General features: G+C 42.2%; 1 protein-coding gene across 3 annotated transcripts in view; it reads left to right on the forward strand.

Annotated features, from left to right (window-relative positions):
- C4H11orf65 (chromosome 4 C11orf65 homolog) overlaps positions 1-16,719 on the forward strand; it is a 73,486-nt gene that overhangs the window by 7,127 nt on the left and 49,640 nt on the right. Inside the window, exon 1 of one of the 3 annotated variants that reach the window (XM_058662526.1) lies at positions 1,959-2,123. The exons of the other annotated variants lie outside the window; for them this stretch is intronic. Coding sequence (XP_058518509.1) covers positions 2,076-2,123 — 48 coding nt within the window. The 5' untranslated portion in view covers positions 1,959-2,075. Of the gene's footprint in view, positions 1-1,958; positions 2,124-16,719 lie in introns of those variants that run through there. 3 annotated transcript variants of the gene reach the window in all.

Below are 16,719 nucleotides of genomic sequence, written 5' to 3' on the forward strand. Positions count from 1 at the left end.
AACCTTGGAGTTTGTCCTCTCAAATCCCACTGCTGTTCAATTTAGGGAATACACCAAGTTCTTTGTCCTTTCAATTTTGCACTAACACCTTTACCAGGAGTAGACATTATCTCAAGAAACTGCTCCCTTTACAAAGCAAACGACCTGCTAAACGTTTCCTCCTGAGACTGTGGACATTCAGCCAGGTAATCATGCTCTACTTCTAGTTTCAGGTCTCTATTTCCACCATGTTTGCATTCACTTCAACTGAAATTTTAACATTCTGTGAAAGATTGAGCCAGGGTCTTTTATAAACTCCTGTTAATTTTGGACTTCTTCCCATGAGCCTCTATTTTTCCCAGTGGCATCTACAATGGTGACTTCTTTCCAGAAGGTTTTCAGTTAACTTTGCCATATGAAGTGATAGATCTGGGCAGTAGTAGCCTTATTAAATGCATTTTTTGAATAAGAAGACTTAGTTCCTTAGTCCGTGGCAGGCTAAGCCAAGTGGCTGGGAGCCACGGGGCAACGGCTATGGGGGCACACTATGAGTGACCAAGTCTTACATAAAAGGTACACCAGGGGGTCTTTGCCTGGAGGAATGCTCTATCCTCTCAGGCTACTAGGCATGTGTGCTGACATAATATCTCAGCTAAGCAAGCAAAGCAGAAGTTAAAGCAGAAAAGATTAGAGTTAGCAATGAGTAGTAGGTGGATGGCTAGACTTACTGTGTGAGATTTCGGGAAGAGTAACTGGCTGTCAGCTTCACCTTAAAGGAGGCAGTGCCTTCATCCTCCAGGAAGGGATCAGGGAACTTTGAGGCCAGGCATTGACTTTTCCTCTCCAGCTCTGAAAGTCTGATGGCATCTTCTCACATTACACTGTTTTTCCCACAGTGAAAAATCTCATGTTTAATGGAGCCTCTTTCATCCAGCGTCTTGCCCCAATCATTGCAGCCATCTGGGGAGTGAACCAGCAAACGTAAAACACTCTTTCCTTCTTTCTCCCATTCTTCCTTTCTATTACTGTGTCTTTCACATAAAATACTGCTTTAGAGATCTGGGTTTTTTTTATAAAAGATTGAAAGGAACATGGATACCTTTTTTTATTTTTTGATAATTTTTTACATATTTGATTAGGGCGCAAAGGGTCAAGGGCTAGAGGAAAATGGGTGAGACCATCGTTTTTACATTCTCTTCTTTCATTACTGTGTTTGGGAGAAGGGGAAAGACAAGGGGAGAAGACACACCCAACCTCCCAACCATCCCTGGGTCCCTGATGTGGGGCCTGCTCTGAGGGTATTGTTCTAGTCGTTTGAATAACTCCACAGTTCTGAATTGCTGACAATCTTGCCACTCCTATCATGTTAATCTCTCCAGAATCCACTGACTGCCACAGTTCATCTTAGAGTCTCCAGTTGTCCAGGTATTCACTGCCAACCCTTGGCTGGGGTTGTTGATCGATTTGTTCAATCCTCCATCCTCTGCCATGGTAGCAGGTGTCCTCTGCAGGCTCCAATGTACCGCCATAATGGATACCATTGAAAGAACATATTGTCATAGGCATACCTGAAATAAAAAGAAAAAGGCACTGAAAGCTAGCTCTCATTGGAGACTTTCCAAGCCTTGAAACAATGTTGTCATCCAGGTACAGAAAGCTCAAAGGACCACAATCAGACTGAACCTAAAAAGATCTTCAGGGCACACTGTAGCCAAACTTTCAAAATTAAGGACAAATAAAGGATCCAAAAGGAAGATAAATGCATAAACTTAAATATAAAAATCAATTAGACTATTGGCCAGAAGAAAATGAGCTAATATATTCCAGGTCTTCACAAACAACATAAAATCTTAAATTATATTGGTTACATCTGGTGAAATTGGCCTTAGGAAGTAAAGGGCAGTTTTACTGTCTTTTTTCAACATCCAAGATGTCGAAGCAAGGATGTTGTGTGTCCTCCAGTGTGACATTCCAGATACCCCTGGGTAGGCACCTTGATCACTGTGCTGACAACACAGGGGCCACAAATCTGTTTCATCCCTGTGAAAGGGACCAAGGGACAGCTGAACAGACTTCCTACGACTGGTGTGGGTGCCATGATGAAGGCCACTGTCCAGAAAGGCAAACCAGAGCACACAAAGCAGGTACGTCCAGCAGTGATGGTTTGATAATGAAAGTCCTATCAAAAAAATGATGTGTTATCTTGAAAATGCAGGGATCCTATAAACAAAAACAGGTGAGATAAGACACTGCCATCAGTGCACCAATTGTGAAGGAGTGTAAAGACTTGTGGTCCAGGATAACATCAATGCATATAGCAATGAATGATGCTCCAGTGTATTTGTGTCTAAACAAAAAAATGATTGGACCCCTGTGCAATAGCATAATGGCTAGAGTCCTCACTTTGCATGTGCCAGGATCCAATATGGCCACCGGTTTGTGTCCCAATGCTCCACTTCCCATCCTGCTTCCTGCTTGTGGCCTGGGAAAATGGTGCAGGACAGTCCAAGGCCTTGGGACCCTGCACCCATGTGGGAGACCCAGAAGAGGCTCCTGGTTTCATATCAGCTCAGCTCTAGCCGTTGGCACCACTTGGGGTATGAACCAGCAGATAAAAATCTTCCTCTCTCTCTCTCCTCCTCTAAATCTGACAAAGCCAGGAGCCAGTTGTTTCTACCAGGTCTCCCACATGGTTGCAGGGTTCTAAGGCTTTGGGCCACCTTCCACTGCCTTCCCAGTCCACAAGCAGGTTGCTGGATGAGAAGGAGAACAGCCAGGACACAAATAGTGCCCATGTGGGATCCTGGCATGTGCAAAGTGAGGACTTTAAGCCACTAGGCTATCATGCCAGACCCAAACCACTTGTGTTTATAAACTGAAAAAGTGAAAGATATTTAAAACATTTATCACTAGAAGTCTTAGAAATCTAGACTGGGAGTCCTCCATTAGAAGTAAAAACCATGGTGGCTGTTTTTGTGGCACAGCTATTTGAACTGCAGATCTGATGCTTGGCATCTTATTTGAATGCCTGTTTCCTATTTGAATCCCAGTTGCTCCAGTTAGACTCTAGCTTCCTGCTAATGTGCTTGGGAAAGCAACAGAGCATGGCCAGAGTTCTTGAAACCATGTCAACATATGAGAGATGCAGATGGAATTCCTGGATCCTGGCTTATGTCAATGATGATCAATTACCATTGTTATTCAAAATAATTTTGGAAGTTTTAGCCAGAACCATTAGGCAGGAAAAGAAAGAGATACAAATTGGAACAGAAGAAATCAAATCATCCCTGTTTTGAGATTTTAACGTGTTTTTATGACGTGTAATGACGTGATTTTAAGAGTCTTCCAATTCTTCTATGTGTAAGATTATTAGGATTCAAAAGTAGGGCAGAGTTGCAGGACGTAAAGTCAGCACTCAACAGCATTTACACACACACCAAAAAATACCATGGCTCATAAAGAACTTACAGGATCATTACATTCACATTAGCTACTAAAAATTTTAAATACTTTGGGGGTAAATTTAACTAAAGATATGGAGAATCTCTACAGTTAAAGTTATAAAACATTGAAGAAATGGCATGGTTGTGTCACAATGGCCCAGAAGCTAAGCCCTCACCTTGAACATGCACTGGGATCCCATATGGGCACCAGTTCATGTCCTAGCTATTCCATTTCCCATCCAGCTTGTGGCCTGGGAAAGCACTAGAGGATGGCCCAAAGCCTTGGAACTCTGCACCCATGTGGGAGATCTGCAGCAGTCTCCTGGCTTCTGGCTTTGGATCGGCTCAGCTCCAGCCATTGTGGGCACTTGGGGAATAAATCAGCAGACAGAAGATCTTTCTCTCTCTCCTCTCTGTAACTCTTTCAATAATAAATATTTTAAAAACTTAAATACACACAATGAAATATTGTTTGGCTATGAAATGGGATCCTATCATTTGCAGCAGAATAGAGGGCATCATGTTCAGTGAAATAATCCAGACAAAGAGAAATATTGGATATTCTCCCTCGCATATGGGACTTAAAAACCTGTTCTGAACACAGAATGTTGCTTACAAACATTTTTGAATTAAAAGAGAAAACTGATATTCAATAATTTTAACAAAGATGCCACATTGAGATACTAATAGGAATGGATGAAAGCTATGTGGGAACTCTTCATATTACTGCTCATAAATACTGTAAATTTTGTTGTAAATTTGTTATGAAATATTTTTAAGAAAACCTATGAAAAAAATACCAAAATGCTTTCTGTAGTCAATGTACATTTCAATTCTTCTGTTCATTTGGAAGGCAGAGTTACAGAAAGAGGAGGAATCTTTCATTCGCTAGCTCACTCCCCAAGCTGCCGCCACAACTGGGGCTGGGCTCGCTGCAGCCAGGAGTCAGGAGCCTCTGCCAGGTATCCCACATTGGTGCTTCTTTGCTTCTTTCCAAGGCCATAAGCAGGAAGCTGGATCAGAAGTGTAGCAGCAGAGTTTCAAACCAGCACCCCGTGGGGAATGCCAGCTTTGGAGATAACTGCAGCATTGCCCCCATCACTTTGCATTTCTTCCAGCAATACACATGTTTTCCAGGGTTTTTTTTTTTTTAAGCCTTCACCAATATTCTCTGGTTTTATAAAATGGCCGTCATAATAGATAGGTGGTATCACACTGTGATTTTCACCTGCTGTTTCCTAATGACCTGTAATGCTCTGTATATTTTTGTGTTCATAGATTTTAAGTCTTAAACATACATTCAACCTTGGCACATTTTTGAATTGTTTTGACATGCAGGACTTCTATGCTTTGAATATTACTAATCAAATATCTATTGTGGGAGCATTTTAGCCAAATCTGGATTGCCTTCTTTGTAATTTCTCAAGTTTTCTCCGTATATGCAGTAGCTCTTGTTTTCATGTAGTCAAATTTGTTTTTAATTTGCTGCTTTTATTTTTGGTGTCATATCCTAGAGATCATCACCACATTCAATGTCATGGAATTACTCTGTTTTTCTTCCTCTGTTTTGTGGTTTTAAGCCTAAATTTAGATCATTGATCTGTTTTTAATTGTTGTGTATAGTGTAAGGTAAGAGATAATTTCATTTTCTTACTTATGGACATACACCTTTCCAGTAGTATTTGTTGGCAGTACTGTCCTTCCATTGGATGGTTCTGGTACTCTTGTTAATTTATTACAAACACAAGAATCTGTTTTTGAGTGCTCTCTTTTGATCCATGCCTGTTCTGTGTCAGTATCAAACTATTTTGATCTTTTTAGTTCTAGTAAGTTTTAAACTCAGAAAGTATGACTTTTAAAAAAATGTAGATATATTTTAATTTTATTTGAAAGTCAGATATACAGAGAGGAGGAGAGACAGAGAGGAGGATCTTCTGCCTGCTGACTCACTCCCAAAGTGACCACAACAGCCGGAGATGCTCTGATCCAAAGTCAGCAGACAAGAGCCTCTTCTGGATCTCCCACACGGGTGCAGGGTCCAAAGGCTCTGGGCCGTCCTCGACTGCTTTCCCAGGCCACAAGCAGGGAGCTGGATGGGAAGCTGGGCTGCCAGGATTAGAACCAGTGTCCATATGGGACCCTGGCACATGCAAGGTGAGGATTTTAGCCACTAGGCTATCATGCTGAGCCCAGGAAGTATGACTTTTATACCTCATATTTTTTCACTTCTTTTTCAAAAGTGGTTGTTCAGTGTCCCTTGAAATTCTATATGAATTTTAGGGTGGACATTTCTGTTCATATATTCCTCTTTATCATACTCAACTTTGCAGTAAAGTCAGTGTTAAGTCATGTTTCCACCTAACACGAAACAACTATCGTTCAAACAGGTTATCTCTGTCCCCAAATCAATCTTATTCTCCCTTGGATTATATTTATTCCCCCTCCTTCCTGCTGAGCCAGAATGTCTTGTAACTTAAATACTAGATATAAGGTAAAGGACTTGTGTTTAAAATTGCTGTGGATAAGGTGCTGTAAAAACAGAAACAAAATACATTCCGGAGGACAGAAGCATGAAGTATTTTTTGGAGGAGGGGCTAAAATCAAGATGTCAGTAAGGCTGTGCTATTGATGAAAAGTATATTGAAGAATTGATTTCCTTTTCAATCTTGTGAAAGCTTCCCCTTCCATCTTCAAATACAGCAGCAATCGAATCATTTTCCACCCACCCATTTCACTTGTAGTGCCCCTCGGGGTCACTATGCCACTATGAGAATAATCTCCCCAATCCCAGTCAGCTGATTACCAACCTCTGTGTAGAAGCAGTCTAGATCCCTCTTTTTCCACATTACATAGGAGAGTTAGAGATTCCAGAGCTCAGGCATCCTCAAGAGGCATTATCCTGCCTACTGCAGCACTGTTACATTTGATAATAGAGAAACAGGAGAGGAACAATTATCTGTTAAATATTTTTATATAAATACTTAGGAGAAATCCTTATATACCTGTTCTGCAACCAATTATGAAGCTCCAAATGATATTAAACTTTGTTCCTTCGCCAGCACTCTATATTGCTTTGCTTTTTCCAGCAAACTTCAGTCAATTGTAATTCCTTGCCTAGGATTTTGGCTCAGATCTTCTACAGCTTTAGCAATTCAACCTATATTGAGTTGCTAAAATGTCACACTAACTTTGCCACTAGAACACCCTTCAAAAGATAGCCTAAACTCCTGACACACTTCTCCCCATCCCCAGTGGTGTCAACATCACATTTCAAATTCCAGATTATTAACTTCAGCCGTAAAATAAGTGCCTTTCAGATTGGGGGTGGGGTGCGGGTGGTGTAGCTTTGTGGAAACTTTGCTCTCATGGGGACAGAACCCTTATGTCTCTAGAGCCAGAAAGTATAAGGGCATGAAGCAAGAATGTAACTAGTAAGTCACTTCCAGTTCTACTCCTTGATTCCCGGATTCATGAAAGCTGACTGAGAAACAGCACCATTTCTTGCCTTGGATTTAGAACCTCTACTGCCACACCGAAGGCATCCCTTTTGTATGAGAAGTCTTATGAGAACTCTGACAGTAACTGAGTCTTCAAAATGCTCTTCTTCTTTAAGCCGGTTGCTGTAGGGTGATTTGGAAAAACATAATTAGCATACTACATTTGCAGTGAATAGCCAAGATAATCAATTTGCTGTAAGGAAGCTGAGCGGTTCTTCCAGCAGATCATGGCCTATTGGCCTCACTGTTGGCCTTTGCTTTGCAGCAGCCAGATGGGATGAGTAGAAACGCTTCTTGAGCCAGTGGGTGATCTCTATTACCACTGCCATGTCTGCTTTGTTCAGGAGCCCACGGGGTGAGGTGAACCGTGGCTGAGGAAACAGTGATTGCGAAGACCACATTGTTTTGTATAGCTAAGATTGTTTTCCTGTGAGCTTGTTCTTGGTGTACATGCATACAGGGAACAGTGTCTTCATACTTTGCGCCCATTTGGGAAGTCCATGGATCTGCGCATGTGCTGCTGTTCAGCAGACCTGTCACTCTTCAATGTCCTGATCATGTTCTTTCCAAATCCATGATCACCAGTCAGCTATCAGCAAGCAGCCATTTTCTAGATCTGCACTTCCTGTCTGTGTTTCTGGGTGGAGTAGACAGCCAGATAGGCTACTTGAGACGCTGACCCATAGAAAGATGCATCTTCACCATTGCACTTGAGGCCACTTCTAAGCAAGGTTGTGATACATCTTGTTGCACCTTGTCCTTGACCTGTTGTGAGCTGATAGGGGTTGAATTTGACCAGTAGAATGCAGAATAAGTGTTTCTGTGTGAATCCAAGACAAGGTCTAAGAAGCTTTATAATTTCGGCTTCTCTGTCTGGTACCTCGAAACCTCCATGCTGTGAAGACGCTCAAACGGAAAGTCCATGTGGAAAGAAGGGCCTAACCAGCCCAGATGTTCCAGCCTTCCAGACTAGTGACCCAGCTGACTGTGTGTGGTCATTGTAAGCCAGTTCCTGCTGGGCTGGCGGCTGACTGTAGTCACCCACCAAAACAGAAGCAATAAATTATTTTGTTCCAACTTGCTTGTTTTTGGAGTAGCCTATTATGTACTGGTCTAAAACAAATATAGAAAATGACATATGCAGCAGGTACTATTTAAATTTTAAATTATAATGTTTCCTGAAATTAAATTTTGAATTTCAGGAAAATTATATTTTCCTTACAAGAAATAGTATTTGAACGGACATGGCAATTGTAACAGGGCTTCAGATTTTTCATATTGGTATTATGAATTCAATTTAGTTTTACTTTATTTGGTTAAGAATAAGCATTGGAGGAATAGGCAATTTATCAAGAATTAAAAAGTTTTCAAAGGTGTAAAAATTGTTGGTTGTTGAGGGTACAGCACAATAGCTTAGCAGCTAAAAGTACTCATCTTACATGTGCCAGGATCCCAAATGAGCACCGGTTCTAATCCCGGCTGCCCCACTTCCCATCCAGCTCCCTGCCTGTGGCCTGGGAAAGCAGTTGAGAATGGCCAAAAGCCTTGGGACCCTGCAGCCACGTTGGAGACATGGAGGAAGTTCCTGGCTCCTGGCTTCGGATCGGCTCAGCTCTGGCCATTGTGGGCCACTTGGGGAGTGAATCAATGGACAGAAGATCTTCCTCTCTGTCAGTTCTCTTCTCTGTATATCTAACATTTCAATAAAAAGAAATCTTTAAAAAAATCGTTGGGAGTTGACTAAATTGGTACTAATCTGAAAAGTGTAGATCTTTGAATCAGTGTAATTACTAGAGGAAGGAGGAAGGAATGCTTTCTCTTGCCAGGTACTACCCAGTGTGCTTTACAAATGCTTTATTCTTCATGGTAGCTCTGTGAGGTAACTATTATTCACATTTATTTTAATTTTTTAATTTTATCGTACAATTCTGTAGTTTGGGGATTCCCCACCCCACAATTTTCACCCCCCCGAATGATTTTTCCCATATTGCCACAACAGTACGTTTCTTCATTAATGAGTTACAATTCCATCAGTCTGCTCTCTGAGTGTGCCCGACATTGCTGATACAGACAATGTCAGACAGTCCAGCGTCCCATGATCTAGATATGTCCAACACTTTCATTGGGAGTCCATCTTTTATTTGTAAATAGGGATCCATGATGTCTTGTGTTCAAATATGGATAAGGTAGTCTCCATTACTCCATCACTGTACATTCCAATTTGCATGATGGTTTTCTTATATTAGAGAACATGTGGTATTTGTCTTTTTGGGATTGACTTATTTCACTGAGCATAATGGTTTCTAGTTGGAACCATCTAGTTGCAATTGGTATAATTTCATTCTTTTTAATGGCTGAGTAATACTCCATGGAGTAGATGTACCAGTTTCTTTTTTTTTTTTCTTTTTTTTTTCCTATTTATTTATTATTTAACTTCATTAATTACATTGTATTATGTGACATAGTTACATAGATACTTGGGTTCTCCCACCCCTCCCCAAACCCTCCCACCATGGTGGATTCCTCCACCTTGTTGCATAACCACAGCTCAAGTTCAGTTGAGATTCCCCCATTGCAAGCATACACCAAACATAGAGTCCAGCATCTTATTGTCCAGTCAAGTTCAACGTCTTCTTAGGTATACCCTCTCTGGTCTGAAGACAGAGCCAGCAGAGTATCATCCCAGTCAATTGAAAGCTCCAACATACCATCAGCAAAAATTTACATCATTATGGAATTAATTGACATAGTAATGAGTAACCAATATGTTAAAAGTAAATGCGAGTTCCCAGCCACCTTCTGTGACCACCTCACCTACACTTCAATCTTAGTTTATACACAACATATAACATTCAAAACATAACATGTTATACATAACATCATATCATCTTAAATTAAGGCAAACATGTGGTATTTAACCTTTTGTGATTGGCTCATTTCCCTTAGCATTATGGTTTCCAGTTTGGCCCATTTGGCCACAAAGAACTGCATTTTGTTTTTTTTAATAGCTGAGTAGTATTCCATGGAGTAGATGAACCATAGCTTTCTTATCCAATCCTCTTTTGATGGGCATTTTGGTTGCTTCCATGTTTTTGCAATTACTGATTGTGCTGCTATGAGCATAGGAGTGCATGTTGGTTTCTCATAAAACAATTGTTCTGGATATATTCCTAGGAGTGCTATTGCTGGATCATACGGTATGTTGAATTTGAGTTGTTTGAATATTCTCCATACTGATTTCCATAGAGGCTGTACCAGCCTGCAGCCCCACCAGCAGTGGAGTAGGGTTCCCTTTTCCCCACAACCTCGCCAACAAGTGTTGTTGGTGCTTTTATTCATGTGGGCCAGTCTTACTGGCGTTAGGTGGTACCTCATTGATGTTTTAATTTGGATTTCCCTTATTGCCAGGGAACTTGAGCATTTTTTCATATGTGTATTTGCCATTTGGGTTTGTTCCTTTGTGAAGTGTTTGCCCATTTCCCGTGCCCATTTCTTGAGTGGCTTGTTTGTTTTGACATTTTGGTTGTTTTGTAGCTCTTTGTATATTCTGGAGATCAGCCCTCTGTCACCTATGTCGTGTGCGAAGATCTTCTCCCATTCTGTGGGTTGCCTTTTTACTTTGTTGATTGTTTCTCTAGCTGTACAGAAGCTTCTTAGTTTGATGAGGTCCCAGTTGTTTATTTTGGTCTTGATTTCTACTGCATTTGGAGTCTTTTTTAGGAAGTGAGGGCCTACCCCTAAGTGTTCCAGTGTGTTTCCAACATTTTCTTCCAAAAGTTTGAAGGTTTCTGGATGTAGGTTTAGATCTATTATCCATTTAGATCTGATCTTAGTGTATGGTGAGAGATGTGGATCTATTTTTTTGTTTCTGCAGGCTATTAACCAGTTGTCCCAACAGCATTTATTGAACAGACCTTCCCATTTGCCTGGATTGTCGTTTGTCTTTTTGTCAAAGATTATTTGGCTGTATCTGTGTGGGTTTCCTTCTGGTGTTTCTATTCTGCTCCATTGATCTTCCTCTCTATCTTTGTGCCAGTACCACGCTGTTTTGATAACCACTGCCCTATAGTATGTCCAGAGGTCCGGAACTGTGATTCCCCCTGCTAACTTCCTGTTTTTCAGGATGGTTCTAGCTATCCGTGGTTTTTTGTGTTTCCAGATGAACCTTTGGATCATTGTTTCCAGTTCCGTGAAGAATGTTTTGGGCAATTTGATTGGGATTGCGTTGAATGTATATATTGCTTTTGGCAGTATAGACATTTTAATGATATTGATTTTACCTATCCAGGAGCATGGGATGTTACTCCATCTTTTGAGGTCTTGTTCAATTTCTTTTTTAAGTAGTTTGTAGTTTTCTTCAAATAAGTCTCCTACATTTTTGGTTAGATTTATTCCCAGATATTTCATACTTTTCTCTGTTATTTTGAATGGTATCTTGCTGGTTAAGTCTTTTTCCATCTTGGGGCTGTTTGCATACACTATGGCTGTTGATTTTTGTTCATTAATTTTGTACCCTGCCACTCTACCAAACTCTCGTACAAGTTCTAGCAGTCTCTGTATTGAGTCTCTTGGCTCTTCTACATAAAGAATCATATCATCTGCATATAGTGAGAGTTTGACTTCTTCGTTTCCCATTTGGATTCCTCTGATATCTTTTTCTTGTCTTATGGCCTCAGCGAGTACCTCTAGGACTATGTTGAATAGTAGTGGAGAAAGTGGACATCCCTGTCTTGTTCCAGATCTCAGTGGGAAGGGTTCCAGCTTTTCTCCATTCAGTATGATGCTGGCGTTGGGTTTTTCATATATGGCTTTAATTATGTTGTGGATTTTTCCATCTATGCCTACCTTGGTTAGGGTTTTTAGTAGGAAGTGGTGTTGGATTTTGTCGAAAGCTTTTTCTGCATCTATTGATACTATCATGTGATTCTTGTTTTTCAGTTTTTGGATGTGGTGTATCACATTTATGGATTTGCGAATGTTGAACCATCCCTGCATTCCAGGGATGAATCCTACTTGATCTGGATGAATGATCTGTCTGATGTGTTTTTGAATTCTGTTGGCTAGGATTTTGTTGAGAATCTTAGCATCAATGTTCATCAAAGAGATAGGTCTGTAGTTTTCCTTCTCTGTTAGTTCTCTGTCTGGTTTTGGGATTAAGGTAATGTTGGCTTCATAGAATGAGTTTGGAAGGGTTGCCTCTTTTTCTATTGTTTTGAAGAGTTTGTAGAGGATTGGGGTCAGTTCTGTTTGGAATGTTTTGTAGAATTCTGGAGTGAAGCCGTCTGGACCTGGGCTTTTCTTTGTTGGGAGGTCTTTAATCACTGATTCAATCTCTACTTCAGTTATGGGTTTGTTCAGGTCGTTTGTTGCCTCTGGGCTAAGTTTTGGCAGGTGGTAGAAGTCTAAGAACTTTTCCATTTCTTGGTGATCTTCTGACTTGTTGGAGTACAGTGCTTTGTAGTAATTTCTAATTATGGCCTTAATGGATGCGGTGTCTGTTGTTATGTTGCCTTTTTCATCTTTGATGCTGTTAATTCTTGCCTTCTCTTGTTTTTTCTTTGTCAGTCGGGCCAGTGGGGTGTCTATCTTGTTTATCTTCTCAAAAAACCAGCTTTTTGATTCATTGATTTTGTGTATGGTTTTTTTTATTTCTATCTGGTTGATTTCCTCCCTTGTTTTGATGATTTCTTGTTTCCTATTGTGTGTGGGGCACTTCTGCTGTTGTTTTTCCAATTCCTGTAGGTGTGTGTTTAGTTCTTGTATTTGGCGCCTCTCTTGGGCCTTGACATGAGCTCCAATTGCGATGAGTTTACCCCGTAGCACTGCTTTGGCAGTGTCCCACAAATTTTGGAATGTTGTGTCAGAGTTTTCATTGGTTTCCATAAGTTTTTTGATCTCATCTTTAATTTCTTCTCTGATCCATTGTTCGTTTAATAGCATATTGTTCAGCCTCCAAGAGTTTCTGTATTTCCTTGGGCATTTTGAATTGCTGATTTCCAGCTTCATTCCATGGTGGTCTGAGAGGGTACATGGTATGATTCCTATCTTTTTGAAGTTATCTAGATTTGCTTTGTGTCCTATCATGTGGTCGATCCTGGAGAAGGTGCCATGCACTGCTGAAAAAAATGTATAATCTGTGGCCTTAGGGTAAAAAGTTCTATAAATGTCAACCAAGTCCAGTTGTTCTATTGTTTGTATGAGCTCTGTTGTTTCTTTGTTGAGTTTTTGTTTTGTTGATCTGTCTGTTGTTGTTAGTGGGGTGTTAAGATCACCCACTATTATTGTGTGCATATCTATGTCTCCCCTTAAGTCCGTGAGTAATTGCTTCACGTAGCTAGGTGCATTTGAATTTGGTGCATATATGTTCACAATGGTAATTACTTCCTGATGGATCAGTCCCTTCACCAATATATAATGTCCTTCCCTGTCCTTTTTGATGTGTGTCAGATTGAAGTCCACATCATCTGAAATTAAGACAGCTACCCCAGCCTTTTTTTCTCGTCCATTGGCATGAAATATCTGTTTCCAACCTTTCACTTTCAGCTTCTTCGAATCTCTTCTGGTTAGATGTGTCTCTTGTAGGCAACAGATAGTTGGGTGCTGTTTGATAATCCATTCTGTTAATCTATGCCTTTTGATTGGTGAGTTCAGGCCATTTGTGTTAAGAGTTAAAATTGAGAGGTTGTGATTTTGCCCTGCCATACTTGTTTTTGTGGGTGTTGATATCTGTGTAATTGCCCTTCCTTGTGTGGACTTTAGTGGGGAGACCTTCCTGTTTGCCATCTTTGCTTGTGATTCACCTCCTTTTTTTCTGGATTTAGTGCATTTCTAAGGAGATTTTGTAGAGCTGGTTTTGTGCTGGCATATTCTTCTAATTTCTCTTTGCTGTGAAAGTATTTGATTTCGTTCTCAAATACGAATGAGATCTCTGCTGGGTACAATATTCTTGGTTGACAGTTGTTCTGATTCAGGATTTGGAAGATCTTTGTCCATTCTCTTCTTGCTTGTAAAGTCTCTTCAGAGAAGTCAGCAGTGATCCTGATTGGTTTTCCCCGGTATGTGATCTTTTCTCTGCTTCGTACTTGTCTCAGGATTCTTTCTTTGTCTTCGTTGGAGTGGAACTTGAGCACCATATGTCTGGGTGAAGATCGCTTTGGGTCATATCTGCTGGGAGTCCTCTGACCGTCCTGGATTTGGGCTGGGTTCATGTTCCAAGTGTTTTGGAAGTTTTCCTGTATAATTTCGTCGAGCACCATTTGCATTCCTGACTCTTTTTCCGCTCCTTCAGGAAGGCCAATAATCCTAATATTTGATTTTCTGAGGTTGTCTTTCATTTCTTGTATGGTCTTATTGGCTTTGTTCAGACTTGTCTCCAGCTGTTTAATGAACTGGGTATGTTCGTTTTGTGTGTCTTCCGTTTCAGAGATCCTCTCTTCTGCTGTATTTGTTCTGTTGGTTAGGCTCTCAATTTTGTGCTCTAAGTCAAGGATTTTACTTTTCATTTGTTGTATTTCTGAGGCTATGTGGTTCTTGAATTCCTTGAAGTCCTCCCAATTCTTCTCATTGTCTCTGACATATTTCAACATTATTTTTTTGAATTCCTTGTCTGGTAGATCTTCTATGTCTTCATCTCGCATCTCCGAAATAGACATTGGCTTTTGATCCTTTATTGGTAGGGTGTTGGCACTCTCATCTGGATCATTACCTTTTCTGGTATTTCTTCCCATTGTGTTAGTGTTTCTTTTTTGAGAGACCTAGGCACCAGTGTGCTGAGGGGTCTCCAAGCACTATCCTGTAGAGATCAGAGTCTGCAGGCGTGGAGTAGCAGGGTGTGGGGATTTTCAAGGCACTTTTGGTGCGTCTCCAGAACACTGGACCTCAGGGCGCCACTTCCAGGGCCCAGCGGATTCAAAGCGCACTCCCAGCTCGTCCCCTACAGGTATGCTACCACAGGGCGTGGGGGAGTGAAGGCACTCTCTATGCGCGCCCCCTGTGCGCGCGATCACAGGGCTCAGAGGGTTCTAGGTGCTTTCTCGGTGTGTCCCCAGTGCCAGGGATTGCAGTGTGTGGAGGTTCCAGGTGCTCTCTGGGAACGCCTCCTGCACGCGGGTCTGCAGTGCTCTCCTGGTTCGTCTCCCAAGCACGGGACTATAGGGCGTGGGGTGTTCCAGGTGCTCTCTGGAAACGCCTCCTGCGCAGGTCCGCCCACCCCAGCACTTGCAGGGGACCGACCGCCCCGGCGCTAGCAGGGAACTGCCCAGCCCAGAGGCGTGCTTGGGTTCCTGTGGGATAGCACCGCCCAGCTGAGTGCCACACCGCAAAGGCACAGGGGAGTATCCAGTGTGCCTTTTGCCTTTCTCCCAGACACAGTTTTGGCAGTTTCAAGGCACTCGCCCTGTGTCTCTAGAGGCTGGAGCCTGGGGGGGGGGGAGGGGCGGGGAGACCAATTGTGTTCAGGCTCTGTCCGTGCCCCTGGGGGGCCAACTCCCGAAGCCTCCAACCCACCACTGTCCCCACCCAACTCACTCAAACCTCAGGTTCTTGCAGTTTGCCTCTTCCTCTGGTGGGAACCCTCGCCACGGATGCATCTCCCGGCTACTGCGTCCGTTGCTGGTCCCGGCGGGTGTAGGCGGTGGAACCTGGAGGCTGCGGAGTCCCGGCGGGGCTTGGCGACCAGGGTGGGCGGATGCCAGCGGGTCCGGTGACTCAGGGTCCTGGTGTCCGCAGCGGGCGGAGGTCCTGGCGGGTCCTGGTGACCAGGGTGAGCAGATGCCAGCAGGTCCCGATCACCGCCAGTCCTCACGGCCACAACGTCTGCGGGTCGGTCGGCGGCTTTCAGCGTCTGCATTCAAAGGTGACTCAGCAGGTCAGGAGCGGAAAGTCGTCTTCCCTGCCCTTCGTTTTGTTTTTCCCTGGTTGCTCTTCCGAGTTGTGTGGATTTTTTCGGTTCCACACTGTCCAGGGAACTTCACGTTCTTCTCCCTGTAGTTCTATGCTGCTCCACTTACGCTTTTGTCGCATTCTAGCCCTCTCTGTCTGTGAGCTCTCTCACAGTCTTCCTCCTATGATGTACCAGTTTCTTTAACCACTTCTCTTTGGAAGGGCATCTGGGTTGTTTCCATGTCTTTGCTATTGTAGATTGTACTGCTGCAAATATAGTATTATAGATCCCTTTCTCATGTGCAGTTTTCATTTCCTTTTGGGTATATTCCTAGGAGCGGGTTAGCAAGGTCATATGTGAGGTTTGTTTGCAATTCTCTAAGCACTCTCCATACTGATTTCTATAGTGGTTATACTAGCCTGCACTCCCACCAACAGTGAAGGAGGGTACTTTCTCCCCACATCTACACTAGCAGATGTTGTTGAGTTCTAAATGTAGGCCATTCTCACTGGATTTAGGTGGAACCTCAATGTGATTTTCATTTGTATCTTTCTGAAAGCTAGGGAGCCTGAGCATCTTTTCCTAAGTCTGTTAGCCATTTGACTGTTCATTTCCATCGCCAATTTTTTTACAGGGTTGCTCTTTCTACTGTCCCTGGTTTTCTGAAGCTCTCTGTAAATCCTGGATATTAGTCCCTTATCACTTGTAGTGTGCAAATATTTTCTCCCATTCTGTTGGTTGCTTCTTCACTTTGTTTCCTTTGCTGTGCAGAAGCTTTTTAGTTCGACATAGTCCCATTTGTTCAGTTTGACTTTGATTGCCTGTGCTTTTCTAAGAAGTCTTTCCCCCTTGCTATTTCTTGGAGAGTGCTTCCTATGTTTTCCTTTAGTAGTTTGATAGTTTCTAGGTGCAGATTTAG

Source organism: Ochotona princeps, chromosome 4, assembly GCF_030435755.1.
Source record: "Ochotona princeps isolate mOchPri1 chromosome 4, mOchPri1.hap1, whole genome shotgun sequence".
Lineage (NCBI taxonomy): Eukaryota > Metazoa > Chordata > Mammalia > Lagomorpha > Ochotonidae > Ochotona > Ochotona princeps.